At 26.8% G+C, this 24808-nt stretch overlaps 2 protein-coding genes across 3 annotated transcripts; both read left to right on the plus strand.

The window, feature by feature from the left end:
* Positions 1-7024: 7024 nt before the first annotated feature.
* On the plus strand, positions 7025-10578 carry LOC142645933 (fat-like cadherin-related tumor suppressor homolog). Its single transcript, XM_075823494.1, has 2 exons — positions 7025-10428; positions 10572-10578. Exons 1-2 carry the CDS (start codon positions 7373-7375, stop codon positions 10576-10578), a joined length of 3063 nt encoding a protein of 1020 aa, XP_075679609.1. The 5' UTR covers positions 7025-7372.
* A 20-nt stretch (positions 10579-10598) lies between these two features.
* LOC113790244 (fat-like cadherin-related tumor suppressor homolog) lies at positions 10599-24804 on the plus strand. 2 transcript variants are annotated; one of them, XM_075823538.1, is made up of 10 exons: positions 10679-10940; positions 11049-14511; positions 14603-14967; positions 15051-15272; positions 15729-15755; positions 15880-15996; positions 16095-18693; positions 18773-22758; positions 22831-22896; positions 22960-24804. In XM_075823538.1, exons 1-10 carry the CDS (start codon positions 10694-10696, stop codon positions 24306-24308), a joined length of 12441 nt encoding a protein of 4146 aa, XP_075679653.1. In that variant the 5' UTR covers positions 10679-10693; the 3' UTR covers positions 24309-24804. The 2 variants fall into 2 exon arrangements, with proteins under 2 accessions (XP_075679654.1, XP_075679653.1); XM_075823539.1 differs by lacking the exon at positions 15729-15755 and having other exon boundaries at positions 10599-10940.
* Positions 24805-24808: the final 4 nt, after the last annotated feature.

The following is a 24808-nucleotide window of genomic DNA, read 5'->3' on the forward strand; positions in this document are numbered from 1 at the left end:
AAATGAAAAAAATCATTTTAATGATCATTCAATCTGTATGCATATATATGGTTGGCCTCGAGCATCCAAATCATCAACATCGAATCAATCATTTGGATTTTTTTTTTTCTTCTCTCGATTATGATTGATTTGAAATGAAAACACACACAAAAAACGAAAATCGAAATTTCTGTGTTCAAACAGTGATGAATGAATGTAGCTATAAAAAAACACTAATGCAAAGTCTATGATGATGATGATGATGATGATGATAATCCCGTTGATCCAATAAATTATTAGCCAATTTTATTTGGTTTTTGGTTTGTTTCATTCATTTTTTTCCTCAATAATAATGAAAATTATGTGAGAAAACAAAAATTCCTTTTGATTTTTTAATGTCCAAATGGAGAAAATCCATGCATTTTTTTCAACAGAAAAAAAGATATTTATGTTCGACAATAAAAAATTTGAAAAACCAACCACCTATGGATTATTGTTATTCTTTCTTTCTGTTTTTTTGTTTGTTGATGATTTTGATTTATCATCATCATTTCACATTTTATGAATGTTTTACCATCTTCTTGATGATAATGATGAATAGAGAAAAATGTTTATATGTGATGTTTTGAATATTTGAAAATTGTACAATAATTGATTTCATTTTTGTTTGGGTAAATATATGCCATAATCATAATATTTATACTATTTTGAAAATGATTTTTGCGAAAGCCAAATCAGAAAGCTCTCGTTCATTTGAAAAAATGTTTATTTTTGAAATGCAGTTTTTCGGTCAAATCAAATTGGAATATTTTCAATCAAAATTATTTGATTATTAGTTTTTTGCTGGAAATTTGAAACCAAAATTTGAAATTGATATTTTTGTTTTTTTTTGTGATTTAAAACAAAAACAAAACAAAAAAATTATTTATTGATATTATCGATTTGAAGATTCTTCTTCTTCTTCTTTGATTTCCAAAACGCATACACAAACAAACAAACAATCATTTATAATTGATTGATTTTTGCTTTTCTCTGACGCAATCTGATGTATGTTTCCAATTGTTTTATGGTCATTTTTGTTTGTTGTTATGTTTTTTATCCTGGATCGATGATGATCATTTGGAGCAGTAGATTGGAATCTCAGACACACATACACAGGAAAAAAAATGAAAATTTTTCCTTGAAAAAAGCATGCATGCATACATCACTATGATAAAAATGAAATTGAATAGCAACAGAAAATCGAATAAAAAAAAGATCTGGTTTCCTTTTCATTCAATCAATTCAATACAATACAAATCAAATCTATTGCCAGAAAAAACAACATTGTTTTCTACAGTGCATATGGTTGGCGTAAATATGAAAAATTGATTTTCAAACAACAACAACAACAAACTTGAAAAAAAAGGAAATGGATAAAATATTAGATCTGATCGATCCATCATCATCATCATCATCATCACAATCAGTCATAGGAAAACAATTATAAACGAAATATATTTTTTCTGTAATTTTTTTTTCATTTCTGTTCTAGTTTAAGCATCCCTGTTGTTTGATTATGATGATGATGCTACATGTTCATCATTTGTTCAATGACAATTCGGTCTGTTTTTCTGTTAATAATAATCATTATTTTTAACAATAAGAAAATCCTCATTACTTTTATATCATTAAACACTTTATTCATATCTGGTATAACAATCACAATCAACCAAACCAATGATTGGACAGAAGAAAAAAAAATCAATCAAATTCATTCCTGTATATCAATCTTACGTGATTTTTTTTTCTGGTTAATAATTCAATGAAGATTTGTTGTTGTGTGTGGATGTCGAAAATAGAGGAAACCACAATAGTTTCACAAAACAAAACAAAACAAAATTGCTTTTTCTTTCAAATTTTCTGCTTTTTGAAAAAAACCTGAATCCTCCGAAAAAAGCAAAATTTTCAATTTTCAAATCTTTCATTTTGGAATTGAAAGGAGAAAGAAAAAAGTTTTTTGAATGATAACAATTTCTTTGATGCATCATCATCATCATCATCATCCAAGTCATCAAACTTTTAAATTCTTCACTCTCTATTCAAAAGATTTTTTTTGTTGGGAAACTGAAAAATGAAAAAATTTCAAGTATTTTTTTCTGCTTACTTTCAAATTCAATCATTCGATGAAAAAAAAAGAGAATATGCTCTGGTTTTGTAGGCAGAGAAGATTCTTCAACCATACAAAAAAAAAGAAAATTTCATTTTTTTGCTTACTTGCTTATATACTTGATACTTCAAATTGAAAATAAATACTTTGTCGGCAAAGTTTGAACGGGTAAAAAAAACGAAGAAAAAAAGTGGGTGTACAAAATCAATGGGAAAAATAGATTTGGATTTCTCTTCAATTGAATTTGTTTTATTTTTCCTTTGGAAAGAATATCTTTTGAACAACAACAACAACAAGAATATTGAGAATTGAAAATTGATTCTTTTTTTTCGTTTTGTTTTGTTTTGTTTCACAGAATTATTATTATTGTTTCGACAAACCAATTGAAATGATGGAAAATTGAAAAATTTCAATTTGATTTTGGAATTCAATCATGAGATTTTCTTTTCTTTTCTTGTTTTTTGGTCGATGATGATTTTGGTAGTCGATATATTTGAAGGCTAAGTTTTTTCTCATTGTTGTTGTTGTTGAAAAAAAACAAATAATCAATTGTCAGTCAGTCAGGTAAACAATATTTATTCAAATCGATCGTGATCGATTTGAATTTTTTTTGTGTTTGAAATTTGGAAAATCTTTTCTTATTTTTAACACAACAGGCATGATTGTCCATCCTGAATACTCGAAGATGAAGATTCTTGTAAATCGTAAATTTTTTTTTAATGTTCCAAACATATTATTATTCATCATCATATTTTTCACCTTTTTATGGCTATTTCTTCGTCTCTCTTGTGTGATAATAACCATGTAGACATGCATCAAATGTATTTTTTTTGTTCAAAGGATTTTTTTCATTCGCATTCATCATCATCATTATGATGATGATAAAGACATTGAGAAAAGAAAGAAAGAATGAAAAGAAAAGAAATTGTTGCTTGTTAGTTTTCTTTAATAATTTGATACATTATAATGATGAGTATGATGATACATTATATAGTGACAATAATAATTGAAATTATCATCACCTATCCAAAAATTGTATTGTCTTGATTTTCTTCATAACTTCTTGATGTCCTCGAAAAAATAGGACATCTTTTTATCATCGGTTTCGTTTAGTATTTTTTTTTCTTGTGAACAAACGTACACGCACCATACAATTGAAAATTGCTTTTCGCATTTTTTTCGCATTGCTTTGTTTTTTTACCTCGTTTTTATTCATTTAATGAAATGATTTTTTTTTCATTTGAAAATCAAAAAAAAAAATCTTCAATTTTCAAATTGCCTGCCATTATCATCATCATCATCATTGCTTTATTTTGCATCCATTATTGTCTGTTTTTTTCATTCGAACAAACGAATGAAAATCCATGATCCATATATATCGATATTTGTTTTCTAATAATAATAATAATAATAACCTATTGATTTTTACTATGAAAATCAAATCAAATTCAAATCCAAGGGAAAAAAACAAACTACAATATTGGATGTGTGTGTGTGAGTGTCTGTGTAATATATATTGATTTGTTTTGGCTAAATGAACAAAGCTGAAAAACAAAGCAAAAACCTAATTTCAATATTTTGATTATATGCAAAGTACACACTGACTGTGATGATGTATTTTTTCTCGTTTTCATCCTGTTGTTGTTGTTGTTGTTGTTGTTGTTGCTGTTTCGATATTGACCCTATTTATTTTTAATAAATATGGATTATCATAATAATAATGATTTGGATTTCACAATATAACAACAACAACAACGAAAAAAAAACAAAATGTGCAAACGTAATACTAATGAAACAAGCTTCATATGAATTTAATGAAACTTTGCATGTGAAACAAAAACAAGAAAAAAAATCAGTGAAAGTAAACAGAAAACAGAATAAGGCAATGAAAATTTTGTTCTCTTGAATATCGTGTGTGTGTGTCAACACCATGGTAACTGATAATTTGTTTTTTATTTTCGGCTATCCATTGGCTTTCAATGTGATTTGAACGGTGTTTTGTAAAAGATGATGACGACGACTATGAAATAACACGCCAAAAGCAATTATAATTACCAAAAAAAAAAAATGAATTTATATTCTCGAAATTAGATTAATTAAAATTAAATTTTTTTTAAATCTTTTAATTAGAAAATTTAATGAAAAACAAATTTTAAAATTATTAAATTTTATAAGAAAATCTAGAATTTTCGAATGAAAACACTTTAGAAAATCCAAAGAAACAAAATTAGAAAAACAAGGATTCACCAACACACACACAAACTCAAAATTTCAGGTAAATATTTACCAATACATTAATATTATTATCGATTAAGTTTGTAAAAAGTTGTTGCTGTTGTTATTGGATCAATTTTTGTAAATGTTATTCATTCATTCATTCATTCATTTATTGTTTTTCCATGTTGATGCTTGTTTGATTGTATTTGTATGATGATTGTTTGTTTTCAAACTTTATTCTCTAAATCTTTTTGATTCTTAACTTGAGTTTAGTTTTAGTTTTATTCTTTGTTTGTTTGTATTTTCTTTAGTTGTGATGATGATGATTATGATTCAGAAATTTTTTTCTTTTTTGGTCGGGTAACGAGAAAAAGTCAAGTTTTTTTTCACAAATCAAAAGAAAATATTTTTCTGTTGTCGTTGTCGTTGTTGTTGATAAAGGATGCTCTATATAAACAACGAGTGTTTGTGTGTGTTTTGTTCAAATTTAAATTTCTTCATCGAAGAATGATAAAGAATTTTTTATTTGTTAAAGGAATTCGTTTTTTTACAAATCAAAATTCCTTATTTTTCCCTTTTTCTCTTTCTTTCTTTAACATATCGTTTATTTTTCCATTGAAAATGATTTAAATTTCTGATTTTTTTCTGCTTGTTTTGTTTTGTTTTGTTTGTTTGATTCCTAGTTAGTAGTGAATAAGATCAATTCTTTTCAATAATCCATCATCATGAATTTTTTTCTTTTTCTTTCTTTTGGTTTCCCATGAGATTGAGTGAAACAATTTTATCTAATTATAATAATAATAACGGCGAAAATATATTTTGCATCATCAATATGTTTTTTCTTTATGACGAAAATGAATATTTAAGAAGAAAAAAAAAACACAAAGAAGAATGTAATTTTGGTGTTTATAAACATGTAGAAAATTTGCACAATACATTTGGTAACATTGATGATTTATAAATGAAAAGAAATTAGCAAATTTCGTAACAAATTTCTTAATTTTCAAAATTTTCGAGAGGAAGAAATTTTTTTTTTTAAATGAAAATTCTGAATTCATCCATCAAGGAAATACGGTTTTAGTTAGGATATTTGATGGATTTCATACACACACAAACACTGAACTAAACAAATTAGTTTTTTTTCGGAGAAAAAAATGGACGACAATTAATCATTTTTTGTTGTTGTTGTTGATGATGTTTGTCTCTAAAAATAACAAGGGGAAATTTTTTTTTATTTTTTTCAAATTCATAAAAACATCATTATCGTTAAAAGGAGACAAAACCGTAAAATTGACGGATTCTTTTTTTCTGGCAATTCCTTGTTGGCGGCCAAATTTAGCATCACTATTCCAATTTTTTTATAACCATCCAAACATATCATCATCAAATAAAAAGAGAAAGAGACATCATCCTGTATCATATTTTTTTTTCTTGGATAATGTTATTTTACATAGAAAATCATTGTCCGAAAAAAACATTCATCAATTTTTTTTTGTATTATTCTTGATAATTTATCAAAACACAAATTCATTGTTATTTGTCAACATATATAAATAATAACAAAAAAAACCTTATGACCATAATTTTTCAATTGGTCATTTTTCAAATGATCAATGATGATGATGATGATATAGAAACATGGACAATGGATACACTGTAGTCAAATTCTTTTGGCAAAATTCTATATATAATGACTAAATTGTTCTTGTTTTTCTTTTTTTTCGTATATATCTAGAATACAAATACCAAAAAAAATGTTTGATGAAATCAACTATAACCAACTATAACTTTATTGTCAACTGATTATTGAATGGAGTGGGAAAAAAAAGAACTTGTTTTGTTTTGATAATGGGGGGTAAGTAAATTGATAATCATGATAATATGGGTGTATATGCGTGATGGATCACTTTTTGTGGGTGTTTTTTGTTGTTGTTGTTGTTGTTGTTGAAGTGATTGAAATTCAACAACACGCAATCAAACCTGATTAATAATATTTTTATTGAATTTTTTCTTTCTTTCTTCTGTGTTCTTTTACCAGATTAATATTGAAGAATATGATTAGAACCAACAAAAATCGAAATTCTAATTTATGGTCATCATCAACATGATTGTCACGCTATTTATTGTTCGCAATGATAACTTTTTTTTTTGTTAATTCAATGATTCTTTCCGAATATTCTTGATTTTCACATTGAAATAACAGCAGAATTTTTGACAAGAGCTTAACTTTTTTTCAATTTGATTATCAGTGAGTGTGTGTGTGGGTGGTAGAGAGAAAAAATATTGAAACAAAACAAAACAATCACCGAAAAAATAAACCAATCAAATATGAATTCTATTCAAAATACAGAATTTATGGCCATTAAATTAAATGGCTATAATGATAATAATTGTGAATTATATCGAAGAAATCGTAAACGAACAAGAATTAAAAATATTCATCATCAAAAACATATTGATAAAACAATGATCTCATCATCATCATCAACATCAAAATTAAATTATTATAATTGTAAATATTTATTTTATTCAAATTCCTGTTCCAGTTCCTTTGTAAATTCTTGTTCAAAAGAAAAGTCTTTTCATAATTATCATCGTAATAATAAACATCAAATATTTTTATTATTATTATTAACATTGACCATAATGATTATATTCAATATAACGGCTATAGCTGTTGATGTTGATAAAAAAGTCAATAATAATAAGAATCATCATCAACAACAACAACAGCTACAAGAACAACAAATACGTTCATCTTTAAATAGTCATAAAAATTTTACAACAACGATAAAATTATCTGATAATTTTAGCATTAATAATAATGATGATGATAATGTTGACGATAGTGGTGGTGGTGGTGATGATGATAATTACACTGTTGGTATTATCGATAATGAGGATGATGATGATGATGAAGATGATAATAATGATAATATTATCGATACAGAATTATTGAATAAAATATTTATTGATAATAATCTAGATCAACAACATCATCATCAACATGAAAATTCATCATTACAAATGAATCTAAGTCATCAACAACAACAACCGAAACAAGATGAAATTTTAATTAACAATCAACCAAAAAAATTCAATAAACAAAGCTCAACAAATTTGACAATCAATATTAATGATAATAATAATATTCAGGAACAACAACAACAATCATCATTATTGAATGAAATTATTGATAATGAAAATGAAATATCATCATCATCATCATCTACGACAACGACAACTAGCACGATAAAAACAGTTATTATTGATGATAGCGATAATGATATTGAAAATTTAATATCACATGATAAAATTGATCATAATCATTCAATGACGACAACTATTTCGACCATTATGGTCAATAATAACGACAACAACAACAACATTATAATGAATTCTACTGCCAATAATAATATTTTTGTATCGACAATAAATGATCCATTTGATAATAGTGGTATTATTGATCATCGTATAAATTTTGAATTTACACGTTCAAATTATAATGTTACAATACCGGAAAATTCATTATCAAAAATATATGCAACATCCATAGAAAAAATGGGCATCTATATTTCGGATCCGGCATTAACTGTACGTTATAAAATTGTTGCCGGTGATCCGGATAAAATATTTCGTGCCGATCATCGTCATGTTGGAAATTTTTTCTTTCTACTGATTCGTGTACGACATGATAAAAATGCTGTATTGAATAGAGAAAATCGAGCTAAATATGAACTTCGTGTACGAGCTACAATTACATCTGAACATAATAAAGCTGTACGTTTTAAATCAAAATGTAATGTTACTGTAACCGTTTTGGATTGTAATGATATATCGCCAATATTTTTTGAAAAAAATTATGATATTGATGTTTATGAAGATGTACCATTAGAAACAAATTTAATACAGGTAACAGCTATTGATCCGGATATTGGTCTTAATGGTGAAATATATTATAGCCTTACTGATGATAGTATATATTTTGCTATACATCCAACATTGGGTATCATTTATAATACACGTCCATTATATTTACATCAATTATTATCGACAAGTGAAAATACAATAACAACATTACCATCGACAGAATTTATTGTTAATCTAACGGTATTGGCACGCGATCGTGGCCATCATCTTTCATCACAAACAATTGAATCATCTAAAACAAAAGTTAATATAAGAATACAGCCAGTCAATAGACATGCACCATTGATCTCAATTAAACAACATAGTACATTATCATTGACATCAACCACACCCGAATCATTGATTGTTGGTTCATCAATTTATGCAATCATACATGTTAGTGATGAAGATCTAGGTATTTATGGTCAAATTTGTTCATTCAATATAATTGATGGTAATCAACAATCATTATTTCGTGTTACAAATCAATCATCAAATGATTATAATTTACAATTGATAAAATCGATTGCTGATCTATTTCATTTATCAAAATCATTATCAATGTTTGAGCTTGTTGTACAGGCACGTGATTGTGGTCAACGTATTACAAATAAAACAATACAAATATCATTGGATGAACATTTAAGTTTAAATTTACAATTTACATCGGAAAAATATTATAAAGAATTATATGAAAATTCATTGATTGGTACACAGGTTTTACAAGTTGATCTTAAAATTTCCTATAGTAATGGTATTATTAATAATAAATATCAAACATCAAAAAAATTAAGTGATATTAGATCGATAACAGATAATTCAATACATTTTTCCATTATAAATGGTAATGAAAATAATACGTTTGGTATTACTGGTAATGGTATCATTTATACAAGAAAACAACTTGATCGTGAAAATATAGCCGAATATCGTCTTGTAGTTCGTGCACAACATCAATTGAATCAAATTGCAACAACAATGATATATATTGATTTAATGGATGTAAATGATAATTATCCACAATTTAAAAATCAAGATATACCATCGAATGGTATTGTACAATTATCGATTGAAGAAAATAAACCAAATGGTAGTATTATTTATAAAGTTGATGCTATCGATTATGATTCCGAAACAAATAATCGATTTATAACATATGAACTATTATATTATGGTAAAGATTCGGAACAATTACCATTTGCTATTGATCAATATAATGGTGAAATATTTATAAATCAACCACTTGATTTTGAATTAATGCATCATAATTATCTACTATTTATACGTGCATCTGATTGGGGTGAACCATTTCGACGACAAAATCAAATTGCAATTAATGTTACTATTGTTGATGCAAATGATCATCGACCACAATTTGAACAAATTAATTGTACAATATATTTACCAATCGATACTAAACCATTTACACAATTATTAAAATTATCAGCAATCGATTTAGATCGATTAAATGAAAATAATAATGAAAATAATTCAATTTATTATCGTTTATTTACACAACAATTACCAAAAGAAATTGAACATTGTTTTCGTTTGGATGAAAAAAATGGTCAACTTGAATTGATCTGTAATCTACGTAAAGAGATAAAATTATTGAATAATCGTATGAATAAAAATAATGATAATAATAATAATAATGGTAATAATAAAATTTTATGGACCTTAACAACATCGGCAACTGATGGTCATTATTTTTCCGATACAAATCTAATAAACATTATTGTTGTTGATGATACAACAACAACAACAACAAAAACAAAAGCAGTTGAAAATAATAACGAACGAAAAGATATTCGATCAAAACGTTTATCGACATTGAAAAAACATCAACATCATCAACAGCAACAACAACAACAACAACGAAATATCAATGTACAATGTACTGATTCAGGTATACGACATAAATCACAACAACAATATCGTATTTCTGCTACATTAGATTCAATACAACTACAACCGGAAGAAAAAGAAGCTATAAAATTATTGAAAAAAACGAATGATCATGGCCATGATGATGATGATGAAAATCATTCACCAATATTTATTGATAAATGGAATGAAATACGATTACGTGAAGATACTGTTATACGAACAAAAATAGAAACAATAATGGCTAATGATAGTTATGATAATGGTTTTGATTCATCACTAATATGGTCATTAAATATACAGGAAATTGAAAATAATTTAGATAATAATAATAAAATATATTTTGAAATTGATCAATTTGATGGTAGCCTTTATCTTATTGAACAATTAGATTATGAATTAATTAAACAATTAAAATTAAATATAAAAGTCTGTGATCAATGTTTAAATAATCAAAAATGTACAAATAAAACAATAACAATTATTGTTGAAGATGTTAATGATAATAAACCAATTATTGATGATGATTATATATTTAAAATTTCGGAATCAATGAAACCAAAAACAATTATCGGTATGATTTATGCATATGATAAAGATTCAAATGAAAATTCAAAACTTGAATATTATATTGATGGACATGCTGATACATTTTCTATTGATCTTTATAATGGTACATTATGGTTGGATAAAAAATTAGATCGTGAAACAATTGATAAATATATTATTTATGTAACTGTTTCGGATTGTGGACAACCATCATTATCGACAACTGCTGTGATAACTATTAATGTTCTTGGTAAGTTGATATTTTTTTTCTCGTTTTTTTTCAATTTCAATTTGTTTGAAAAAAACCTTGACATCTTTTTGTTTATATCAAATTTTCTCTTTTTTTTCCTACATACAGATATCAATGATAATGCACCATTATTTTTTCAAAGTTCATATTTTCTAAAAGTTCGTGAAGATATACCGATCGGTACACGTTTGATGCGTATATCAGCATTTGATCAGGATGAAAATGAATCTGGTGATATACGTTATACAATAATTGATACAGAAAATAATACATTTGCTATTGATGAATTAACCGGTAATATTCGTTTACATAAATCACTTGATTATGAAAAAATACAGCTATATAATTTAACTATAATGGCTATGGATGAAGGAAAACCACCATTATCAACAAATACATATTTAATCATTGAAATTGAAGATGTAAATGAAAATTATTATCCACCAAAATTTGCCGATTTCTATGATACGGCTGTTGTTAAAGAAAATATGCCAATTGGTACATTTGTAACTAAAGTCAAAGCTATTGATCAGGATAATCCAAATTTACCATTAATTTATCAAATTATTGGTGGTAATGGTCTTGGTCGTTTTACAATTGATTCGAATGGAAATATCTATACATCAATTGTATTGGATTGTGAAATTAATTCAAATTTTTGGCTAACAATTGTTGCTAAAGATCGTGCTGCCGTACCATTGGCAAGTTTTCTTGAATTATATATTGAAATTGAAGATGTTAATGATATGCCACCAATAACAAAAGAATCATTCTATACAGTAAATGTATTGGAAAATATACCAATCGGTAGTCTTGTATTACAGATTGAAGCATATGATCAAGATTTTCGTCTTTCGAAAGATAAATCAAATCAAATTCTTTTCAATATTAGTGATAGACAGGTACCATTTGAAATTGATAATAAAGGTCATATACGAACAACAGATAAATTAGATCGTGAAACAATTTCACGTTATGTATTGGATTTAGATGTTATGGAACCAACAATTACCGATAGTAATCAATATAATGATGATAATCAAACGACAACATTTCTTAAATCACGTACACCAATTATTGTTAACATATTGGATGTAAATGAATTTGAACCAAAATCTATAATGAATACTTATCGTTGTTATATGTATGGAAAAAATATTGATAGAAGATTACCAGTTTGTCAGATAATTGCTTATGATCAAGATGATGATGATCGTTGTACATTATCATATGAAATAATTGAAGGAAATGAGAAAAAATTCTTTCATCTTGATACAAATAGTGGACGTATTTATTCAACAAAAGATATTATATCAAAAGGAAACTATGATTTTGTTGTACAAATTTCCGATTGTAATCAACCTGAACCATTTACATCAACTGTACATGTAATAATACGTGTATTGTCAGTAAATATTCGTGATGATAATCATAAACCATCAATTGAACCATTTGATTCAATTATAATGATTAACCGTAATGAAGATATTGGTTATACAGCTGCATGGATTAAATCATCTGATGATGACAATGATCGATTATGTTATTATATTATTAATGGTAATATTGATGATTCATTTGCATTTCTTGATAATGGTGCATTGGTGGTTACAAAATCATTGAAAAATCAATTTATCAATCAATTTAATCTAACATTATTGGCAACCGATGGTCAAGATAATTCAACTATTAATATTTTAGTAAATATTATGAATGATTATGATGATGTTATGTCATTTGGACAGGAAAAATATGTTGTTAATGTATTTGAAAATATAACAGTCGGTAGTGATGTTATTAAATTGAATGTCATTAATGATTTAAATGATCAAACATCATTTGCTATTTATTCAACACAATCACCCGAAACATTAACTAAATTTGAAGTGGAAAGCTGGTCTGGTCTTATTAAGATCAAAAATCGATTAGATTATGAACAAGGAAAACAACATGTTATTCTAGTTGAAGCAAGATCCGGTCGTAAACATTCACGTTCATTACATCAACGTACATTTACTAAAGTAATAATCAATGTTATCGATGTTAATGATCAATCACCACAATTTATTACATCACATTTTGAAACAAATGTTGTTGAATCATCATCAATTGGTACATCAATATTACAGGTACAAGCATTCGATACTGATTATGGTAATAATGCTAAAATCAATTATACAATTATATCCGGAAATATTGATCAAACATTCGATATTGAACCGGATCTTGGCTATATTTATATTGCTAAACAATTAAATTTTCGTCAATTATCCGAATATTATTTATTGGTTAAAGCTAATGATCAAGGTCAACCATCATTAAGTAATACGGCAAATGTACATATTTTAATTACATTACCTGATAATTCTCCACCAAAATTTGAACAAACAAATTATGTAGTTGATATTCGTGAAGATGAAAAAGTTGGCACTGTTATTTTATCAATTAAAATGGTTAATAAACAGGCCAGTTTTTTTACCATTATAGACGGTGATATGGATAAAACATTTGCTATTAATGTTAATAATGGTGAACTTTATATTCGTAGACCATTAGATTATGAACATTGTTCTGCTTATCAATTAACAATTGAAGCATCAAATCTAATTGGTGCAAATGTAACAACCAAAGTATTTATTAATATAATCGATATTAATGATAATGCACCATATTGGAATCAAACAATATTCGATGGACAAATATTTGAAACAACACCGATCAATACATTTGTTCAAACAGAATCCGGTTCACCATTAGTAATTCATGCTTATGATAAAGATTCATTTTATAATCTTGTCTATCAAATTGTTGAACATGAAGCACGTGAATATTTTCGTATTGAACCACGTACTGGTGCTATTTCATTAATACAAATGTTAGATTGTGATAAACATCAACAATTACAATTTTCTGTTTCGGTTATTGATGATGGTACACCAAAATTAAAATCAACAAATGATGCAATGGTTCGTATTCGTTGTCTACCGGTCAATGATTGTCCACCTGTATTTGTTGTTGATAAATTTCATGCAACACTTTATTTACCAACATTTCCAAATGTTATCATTACTAAAGTTACAGCTATGGATTGTGATTTTAATCCAGATAAAAATAATGGTGAAAATTTAAGAAACGAACAAAATCCAGATCTAAAATATTATTTAAAATCATCACCAAAATTAAATGATAATGTTGATGATGAACTGGCAAAATTTTGGATAAATTCAACAACAGGTCAAATTATGACAACAAAATCTGAAATTAAATTAGGTTTACATGAAATATTTGTCACTGTTAGTGATGGAAAATTTACAGCCGAAGCAAAAGTATTTATCAATGTTAAATTATTACCAATAAGTACATTAAAATTTCGTCAAAAACGTTTTCAAGCATCCATTCAAGAAAATTCATCAAATCTTCGTACAATTTTAATGCCAAATATTGAAGGTAATAAACTTCATGAACATCTTATTTATCGTATAATGACACCAACAAATCTATTTAAAATTGCTCGTACATCTGGTGCAATTCTTTATCGTGGAATTCCCGTTGACCGTGAGACAACACCAAAGTATGTTTCATAAAAAAAAAAATTTTTCATTGTTTTTATATTTAATTTCAAAATGTTTTTTTTTGTGTTTTCGCATTTCTTTCATTCAAAGATTTGAACTAGCCATTGAAGTACAATCAATTTCAATTCGTAATCGAATAGCACAAACATTAATCGAAATTAATGTTGAAGATATTAATGATAATCAACCAAAATTTGTTGGTCTACCATATCAATTTGTATTCAATTCGGATTCAAATATTGGTGATATGATTGGTAAAATTCAAGCAGTCGATATGGATGATGGTATTAATGGAAAAATACATTATTCAATTATTTCTGGTGATCCAATGAATTTATTTGCATTGAATACAATAACTGGTCATTTAACTATTGCTCGTCAAATTAATCAAAATTTTATTGATAATAATAATAATCCAATTAACTATACATTACTTGTTATGGCTAAAGATTTAGGTAAAGATTTATTTTATCTTTAAAAAATTTCAAAAAATTTCAAATTCATTTTGTTTGTTTGTTTTGTCAAATCTAAATTAAAGGTAAACCATCAATGAATTCAATGATAAATGTTACATTACGTATGATAACCGGTGGTATACCATTATTTCAACAATCATATTATAATGTAACAATTAATGAAAATTATCCACCAATGTTACCATTTTTAACAATAAAAGCTGAAAGTTCACATGGTCGACAAATTTTCTATCAAATTGAAGCTGGTAATGATAATGATGAATTTCTACTGGATTTTAATACAGGTTTGTATTTGTTTTTTTGGTTACTAATTACCAATTTTGTAGTTTTTTTTAGTTGTTCAATGTCAATCACTTGTTACTACTTAATTATCACTAATCAAAACTAACAAAATTTACTAATTAATTTTTTTTCATTTTGTCTATTGTCATTCTTGTTTTTTTCTCATTCTCTTTATTATTCTCAACAACCAAAAAAACAACAACAACATCCTTATTTTAACCAATTCATCGTCAACAATTTTTACTATTTTACTACCTACCTACTTGCCTACCTATCTACTATTTTCTTGGGGATATTCGGTTCTGTTGTTTCCTTTCTTCGTTCTACTTGAAAACAAAAAAATTTCTTCTTTCATTTCTAATTACTAAAATAAACTAAATTTTTCAAAAAAAACCATTTGGGATTGGGGACAAAAACAAACAAAACATACATTTTCTTCACATGCATTATACACATAGATCTAACAACGATAAGTAACACATTATGTGAGTGTTGTGTGTTTGTAATAATTGAAAAAAAAAAATTAATGTGCTTTTTAAAATTTGAAATTTTTTTAAAAAATTCTAATCATTAACTGTTTATCACATTTCTCTCCTTTAAAAAATAAAGGTACAATAAGTGTTGTGGAAAAATTGGATCGTGAAACAACTAGCCAATATAATTTACTTATATCGGCTACGGATGCAATTTCGGATACATCATCTACGGTTAATGTCTATATTAAAGGTAAAAACTACATTTAAAAAAGAATTGAACAGAAGAATGATAACAAAATTTTCTCTCTTTCTCTTGTTTTTTTTTGTTTGCTCTAAAACCAAATTTAGTCGAAGATATCAATGATAATCAGCCAATGTTTACAAAATTTTATTATAATGTTTCGATACCGGAAAATTTAATGGTCGGTTCACCAGTTTTACGTGTTGAAGCATATGATCCAGATAGTGGTGCAAATTCACGATTACAATATCATTTAATGGGAATTAGTATGAATAAAAGTCATTTTTATATATCACCCGATGAAGGAATTATTTATTTAAAGAAAAGTCTTGATTATGAATTAGAATCATTTTATCATTTTGAAATTATTGTTAATGATTATGGTTCAGTACAATTAACATCAACAGCACAAGTATGGATTGAAATATTAGATATAAATGATAATTCACCAATATTACCAGCTACATTTACAACAACAATCGATGAAGATATTGAAAGCGATGGTTTTGTAACAAAAATTATTGGTTATGATGCTGATCAAAGTGATCAGGATAAATTACGTTATAAAATAATATCCGGTTCAAATATGGCATTTAAAATTGATGAAACAACTGGTTCAATATATGTAAAAAATCTTAAAAATTCACGTTATCTTTATCATCATCATCATCATAATCAACAACATAATCATCATCATCATAATGACCATATTACTAAACATCATTATAAATTAAATATTTCCTTAACGGATGGTATTTATTCAACAACAGAAACCTATTCAATTATTATTCGACCAGTAAATAATTTTTCACCACGTTTTCATCGTATACTAAATAATGTTGCTATCGGTGAAAATCAACCAATCGGTACATCATTATTGTTTGTAAATGCAACCGATAATGATGATAATATTTATGGCCAAATTGAATATCATATACTTAATGATTATGGTAGGAAATTTTTTAACATGGATCAAATAACTGGTGAAATACGTTTAAAAATGGAATTAGATTATGAAAAAGATGATAAATTTTATTGGCTAATATTAGGTGCACAAGATCGTGGTAAACGTATTGGTATTTCAGCATTACGTATTGCATTAATCGATCAAAATGATAATGGACCACGATTCATTGTGGATGAATATAAATGTTCAATTTGTGCAAATGTACCAGTCGATTCGACCATATTATCAATATTAGCATTAGATGATGATGATGATCCAGAAAATACTGTTATTCAATATTCAATATATGATGATGCGAATGATCTAGATTCAACAACTATGATGAATCAGATAAATGATTATGTTGAAATTGCATCCGATACTGGTTATATTTATATTCGTAAAAATCTTACACAATTAATTGGTAAACGAATTCAATTTTTTGTCAAAGCTTTTAATGTTCCGGGTAATGTTCGTAATAATATTGGTAAAAATATTCAAAAACGATTAATTTCGAATGTAGTTCCAATTACAATCGAAATTGTTGATTCTTGTGATTATCATAAACGTGAAGCATTTTTATATGAAGTTTTTGTCAAAGAAAATATTGAACGTGGTTCAATTGTAGCAAGTTTAAATTTAGCCAATTATAAAGATGTTGAAATAGAAATTGTTGGTTTAGATCAACGTTCTGATTCGAATAAATTTCGTATCGATAGTGATGGACGAATCTATGTAAATGAACCATTAGATCGTGAAATAAAATCAAAACATATTTTAGCATTACGTGTTTATGATAAAATCTATCATATAACTGATTATTTTTATGTAATCATTAATATTATGGATGAAAATGATTGTACACCTTATTTTGATTCAGCATCATATTATTTATCATTGGCCGAAAATCAAGAAATTGGATCAACAATATTCAAAATGACAGCTTTAGATAATGATATTGATCTGTTGAATAATGCCCTAAAATATAATCTACGTAATGATCATGATGGTACATTTCGTATTGATGAAAATTCTGGTTGGATATCATTGACAAAGCAATTGGATCGTGAATCAATCGAACATTATAATCTACAGATTGATATAACCGATGGTTTACATAGTAATTCAACATCACTTTATATTGCTGTTTATGATGTTAATGATAATAAACCAATGATTGAACCTGTACGTTCAATTGCAGCAATCTATGAAAATAGTTTTCTTGGTACAGTTATTCTTCGTATTAAAGTTGATGATCCAGATATGAATCCTGAACTACGTTATTATATATCAAAAGGTGATCATTTACATCATTTTGCTATATCATCATCAGGTGATGTTTATGTAAATAAAACACTTGATCGTGAAACAATTGATCAATATTCATTAAAAATATTGGTTACGGATGGAAAATATTATACCGAATCAGAATTATTAATCGATGTACTTGATGTAAATGATAATGGACCAATTTGTGTGAAATCAAAATATGTTGAAATGGTTAGCGAATCAGTTCCCATCGGAACACACATTTTAACGGTTGAAGCTGTTGATCAAGATGATGCTGAAAATGGTAAACTTTATTTTGTACTGGATGGTGATCATAAAAATCATTTTATTGTCGATTCATTTACTGGCCGTTTAAAAACTAATGCTAAACTTGATCGTGAACATCAGTCAATCTATTTATTCAATGTTATTGTATATGATTATCAAAATCGTGAATGGCATTGTACAAGTAATGTTGAAATTTTATTAAGGTAAACATAATTTAAACTATTTTTACTGATAACAAATAATTTTTTTTTAATTTTAAATTTTATTTTATTTTTTCATTAGTGACATAAATGATGAACCACCAAGATTTTTAATGCAATTAAATTCAGTTCATGTACCGGAAGATTCACCAGTCGGTATGATTTTGGGTAAAGTTAGTGCAATCGATCTTGATATTGGACCTAATCGTCAAATAATCTATGAACTAATTGAATCAACTGGTGAATTTCTTATACATGAAAACAGTGGTATTATACGTTTGGCAAAAACATTAGATCGTGAAAGTTGTTCATTTTATAATCTAACCATAATGGCATATGATGTAAATATGCCAATATTAAATTCAACAACATATTTTACTGTAAATGTAACCGATATCAATGATAATGCACCAGAATTTGAAATGCAAACATATAAGGCTAATATTGATGAAAATGTTGTCATTGGTACTGAAGTAATACGAATATTTGCAACAAGTAAAGATACTGGCATTAATGCTGAAATACGATATAAAATTATCAATGGTAATGTTAATGATACATTTTTGATTGATAGTAAAACCGGATCTGTAACAGTAGCCAATGATCTTGATTATGAACAAAGTAATGAATATTTTCTCATTATTGAAGCTAAAGATCAAGGTATACCGCCATTATCAAGTGAAGTTAATCTATTGATCAATGTTAATGACATTAATGATATGCGTCCACAATTTTCTCAACGTTCATATGATATTGTCATACGTGAAGATGCACAGATTGGTGATAAAATCTATCAAATTGTTGCTAGTGATGGTGATTCGCCTCCCAATGCTAATCTAACATATTCATTTGAAAATGATCAACTTTCATATAAAGAATTTAATATTGAACCATTACTTGGTATATTAACAGTTGCTAAACAACTTGATCGTGAAATGATTTCATCATATATTTTGGAAATATTTTGTTCTGATAATGGTAAACCGATACCATTTTCAGCATCCGTATTTATTAATATTGAAATATCCGATTATAATGATAATCCACCTTTGTTTGATAAAATCAATCAAACAATTCATTTGAAAGAAAATCGTCCAATTGGATTTAAATTTTTTGAATTTAACATTTATGATCCAGATAGTTCATTGAATTCGGGACCATTTAAATTTGAATTTATTGAAGGAAACAATGATGAAAAATTTATTATCAATGATAATGATTGTTCATTACGTACAAATACAATTTTCAATCATTATCCAAATCAATCGGATTATAAACTTGTTATTAAAGTTACCGATTCAGGTAATCCACCATTATCTACAATTGGTTGGTTGAATATATTGATCATACAGGAATCAAAAACACCACCAAAAGTTCATCCATTATCGATAACAATAAATTCATTGGATCATTTTCCCGGTGGTTTAATTGGTCAAATTAATGCTACCGATGATGATCCATTTGATAAACTAACATATAGTTTGACCAATTCTGAAGATAATCAAAATATTTTTGCTATTGATAATAATGAAGGTTTTATACGTGCATTACCCGGATTAGATATTGGAAAATATCAGATTAATGTTACAGTATCGGATGAAAAATTTCAATCTTGGGGTATAATTGAAATTGAAGTGATAGCTATTACTGAATCAATGATTGAAAATGCAATGGTCATACAAATTTATTCGATAAAAATTCAGGATTTTTTAAATAATTTTCTAAAAAATTTCATTCGATCAATGAAAGCATTGTTTAAAGTGACCGTGAATGATGTCATTGTACTTAGTATTCAACAGATAATTCCATCATCATCTATACAAAGACATCGTCGAAATGATGGACAACATTTGTTGACATCGGATTCAATAAGCTTAATGTTTGCCATAACTACCACTAATAATGATAATAATAATCCTGTTCATCATCATTTAAGTCGTGAAACGATTCGTGCAAAATTGTTGGAAAATAAATATTTTGTTGAAAATCAAATCGGATTAACATTTGATGTATTATCACAACGATCACAATGTCATGATATTAAATGTGAAAATGGTGAATGTCGTGAAGAATTATATTTAAGTGAAAATCAAATTACCTATGCTGTTAGTCAAAAATTTACATTCGTATCACCATATCATGAATTTCGTTTTGGTTGTGCTTGTCATACTGGATTTGGTGGTATTCATTGTAATGAAACTGTTAATGAATGTTATCGTAATCCATGTCCAGCGAATAAAGAATGTTTACCAGTATCATCATCATTAGGTTATGTTTGTCAATGTCCATTTGGAAAATCTGGTATTGATTGTAATCAAAATGCTGAAACCTGTCAAGCAAATGAACGTGATGTACTTGTTTGTTATCAGGAATTTAATCCAATATCATTCAATGGCCGATCATATGTACGATATTTATTTGTTAAAAAAATTGATAAATTATCATTCCGTTTTCGTACACAACAATTACGTGCACGTATTCTAACACAACAAAATGATCAATCATTTGTTATATTGGAAATTGTTGCCGGTTATTTACAATATCGATTTAATTGTGGTGAAGGTGAAGGTTTAATACGTGTACACAATCTATTTGTAAGTGATGGTAAATGGCATGAAATTATTGTCGAACGTAAAGATAATACAGCATCATTATTATTGGATCGAAAATATCGTAGTGGTGGATTTGCACCGGGTGCATCCAATTCTTGTCTAAATCGTTTAAAATCGGATATTTATTTTGGTGGTGATGTTAAATCCAATTCTGATAATGTTGTTGGTGATGAAGAAATTTTATATGGATTTAATGGATGTTTAGATAATATTCTATTTAATGGTCAACAGATACCATTTCATAAAACATCACGATCAGCTATTGTAATATTAAAAACATTGGCTAATATTGAATTTAGTTGTACATTTAAAACAAATACCGGTGCTTGCCGTTCACAACCATGTATGAATGGTGGCCAATGTGAAAATCTTACAAATGGTTCATATGTATGTCAATGTCCGGGACATCGTTATCGTGGTCATCATTGTGAAATTGATTCATTACCGTGTAGTATATCACCATGTCAAAATGATGGTATCTGTGTAACGGATTTAGATGCATGTGAAAATAATCAATCACCACATTGTTATAAATGTCAATGTCGTAATGGATTTACCGGTATTAATTGTCAATTACCAAATCATTGTAGTGCTAATTTTTGTCATAATGGTGGTGTTTGTGAAGAAACATCAATTGGACCAAAATGTCATTGTCATACTGGTTGGCATGGTTTATATTGTGAACAAGATATTGATGAATGTCATCTAAATACACCGGCTTGTCATTCAACAGCAAACTGTATTAATTTACCCGGAACATTTCGTTGTGTTTGTCCAATAAATTCAACAATCAAATGTAATGGACATAGTCTTTTAACAACAAATCTAATTGAATCATATTTTCATATTTCATATAAAGAAATGATGATTGTTATTATAATATTAATTGCACTTGTATTTATTGCATTTTTTATTGTACTTTGTTGTACTTGTTGTAATCGACCAACAAAAAAGAAACCAAAACAAGAAAAAAATAATGATGCTAGTGAATCATTATTAAATAAATCACCAAATCATCGTATATCATCATATAATGAAAATTGTGATCATCAACCAATTATAACTAATAATAATAATAAGGATAATAATTTTGAAATGACAAATATGACAAATAATATATCGGCAGCTACAATTAATCATCATCATCAGATAAAATCATCTGTACAAAATTATCAAGAATTATTTAATAATACAAATAATGATTGTAATAGTATTTTAAATTCAGAAGATTATGATCAACAAACACCAGTTACTATTGGTGGTGGTGGTTGTGGTAGTATTATTGATTATACACAAAATTTTAAGAAAAATGCACCAATTGCAAGTGTTTCACCACAAATGATTGAAACAATTAAACAATCATCATCATCAATGATTAGTATGAATTCAAATAATAGTAATAGTAATAATAAAGATAAAAAGAATCGAAAACGTTCAAAAATGGTCAATATTCATTGTAAGTTATTTGATTTTATCCAAAAATAAAAATAAATTTCAAACATTTTCCCTTTTTTCAAAAAAAATCTAGCATCTACTGGTAATCGTGAAACACATCGTAAACGAACATCACTTAATGATTCATCTGATTCAAATGGTAATTTTTGAATGATTAATCTAAATCTGTCAAATAATTTTTCTGTATTTTTTAATTTGATAGTGACAAATTCAACACAAACTGAAGGTTATCATTGGGATACATCGGATTTATATCTAGCTGATGGTAATCACAATCAACATAATCATGCAGAAAATTTTACACATGTTGTACAATATAATTTTGATAATTCAAACATAATCAATGGTAACGATAATGATGATGATGATTCATTAAATATACCTTGTTCACCACCACATCCATTATTGAATGCAACATATGTTAAATCTAAAATACGAAATATTGATCAACAACATAATAAGGAAACATCACCATTACTTGTTGTAACAGATAATCCGGATAACAGTAATGAAAAAAATCAACAACAACAACAACAAGAAGATGAGGAAAAAAATCTATTACCTAGTCCACCATTGGAAATAAAACTTGGTAGTAAATTAGAATTTTCACGTAATAATTATATTGAACGTTATCTACCTAAACATGATGATAATAATGAAAATCAATTAAATTATCAAAATCATAAAAAATATTCTACATCCGATATAATTGATTATGATTTAAATGTTGATAAAATGGAAAAATTGAATGGAAATGGAAAACAACAATCATTGCAACCACAACAACAACAACGAAATCGTAATCGAAATGATTCATCTGGATCGATACAAAGTTCAATTAGTAATCAGCAAATAAAACCAGTAACATTATTAACATTTAATCGTTCATCATTGAATGAAAGTGCAGATAATTTTTCATTATTAACACCATCATCATCATGTTCAACAACACCGATTGCAGCATTAATAAATAGTTCAAGCGCAAGTGATACAATTGATCAATGTTCATCATCAATGTCATCATCATCAAATAATGATCTCAAAATATCACCATTAAATTCATCGATTGCATTTATGAATGGTTCAGAATCATCATCATTGAATACGATCATTAAAAACAATCATTATCATCATCATCATCATCAACAACATCAGCATCAAAATTCAAATAATAATAATAATGGTAATAGTCAAACAATGGCAAACATACCATTGAATACTGCCAACGGAAATGGTAATCATAATTATAATGGTGCATCAACAACAATGATGAATAATTATAAAATGACTAGTTTTTCATATCCAAACAAACAATTTCAACAACCAACAATAAATGTCAATGGTAATAATAGCGATAAGGAAACAACAAATGGCAATCATATTGAAATCAAAAATTCATCATCTGGAATGACCGGGAATTTGAATGTTAATGATAATAATGATACCAATACCAATACCATTAATGGTGATGATTCTACAAAAAAAGATGTTGATTGTAATCAACAACAACAACAACAACGTAGTAGCTCAATACAATATACATTTGTATAAACAATCAAACAATCAATCAATTACTGATCATTGTTTTTTTTTCATAGAGAAAACTTTCTATAAACTTTCTCTGTAAACTTTTTCTTAATTTTTTTTTTTTTGGAATATCTACCTACTTATCTACAATCATTTGAAGAAAATCGAAGAATTCATTTTTATTAATATTTGACTGTGATTATCAATTTTTTTTCTGGAAAAAAATTTCTTCTATTTTTTTTTGCGAAAAACCACCTTTCTTTTGTTTTTTTTTCTGCCTTTCATAATTACAATTAGTAAATCAAATATCATTTTTTTTCTTCTTCTTAATGTTTCAATTATACGTTGCCCATTTGTAAAATATAACTTACCTCTTTGTATACAATATTTTTTTTTTTGAAAATCCTCATGCTGATTTATAATACAATCAATCAATCAATCCCTTATAAACTAATCATCAATCGATTGCCATATAAATAATGAATCTATTTATGTAAATAATAAATTATATAATTAATTTTTTT

Source organism: Dermatophagoides pteronyssinus, unplaced genomic scaffold (genome assembly GCF_027571235.1).
Source record: "Dermatophagoides pteronyssinus isolate colony J.1.1.1.1 unplaced genomic scaffold, Derpt_VIB-CSIC_2022.12 sq0030, whole genome shotgun sequence".
Taxonomy (NCBI): Eukaryota; Metazoa; Arthropoda; class Arachnida; order Sarcoptiformes; family Pyroglyphidae; genus Dermatophagoides; species Dermatophagoides pteronyssinus.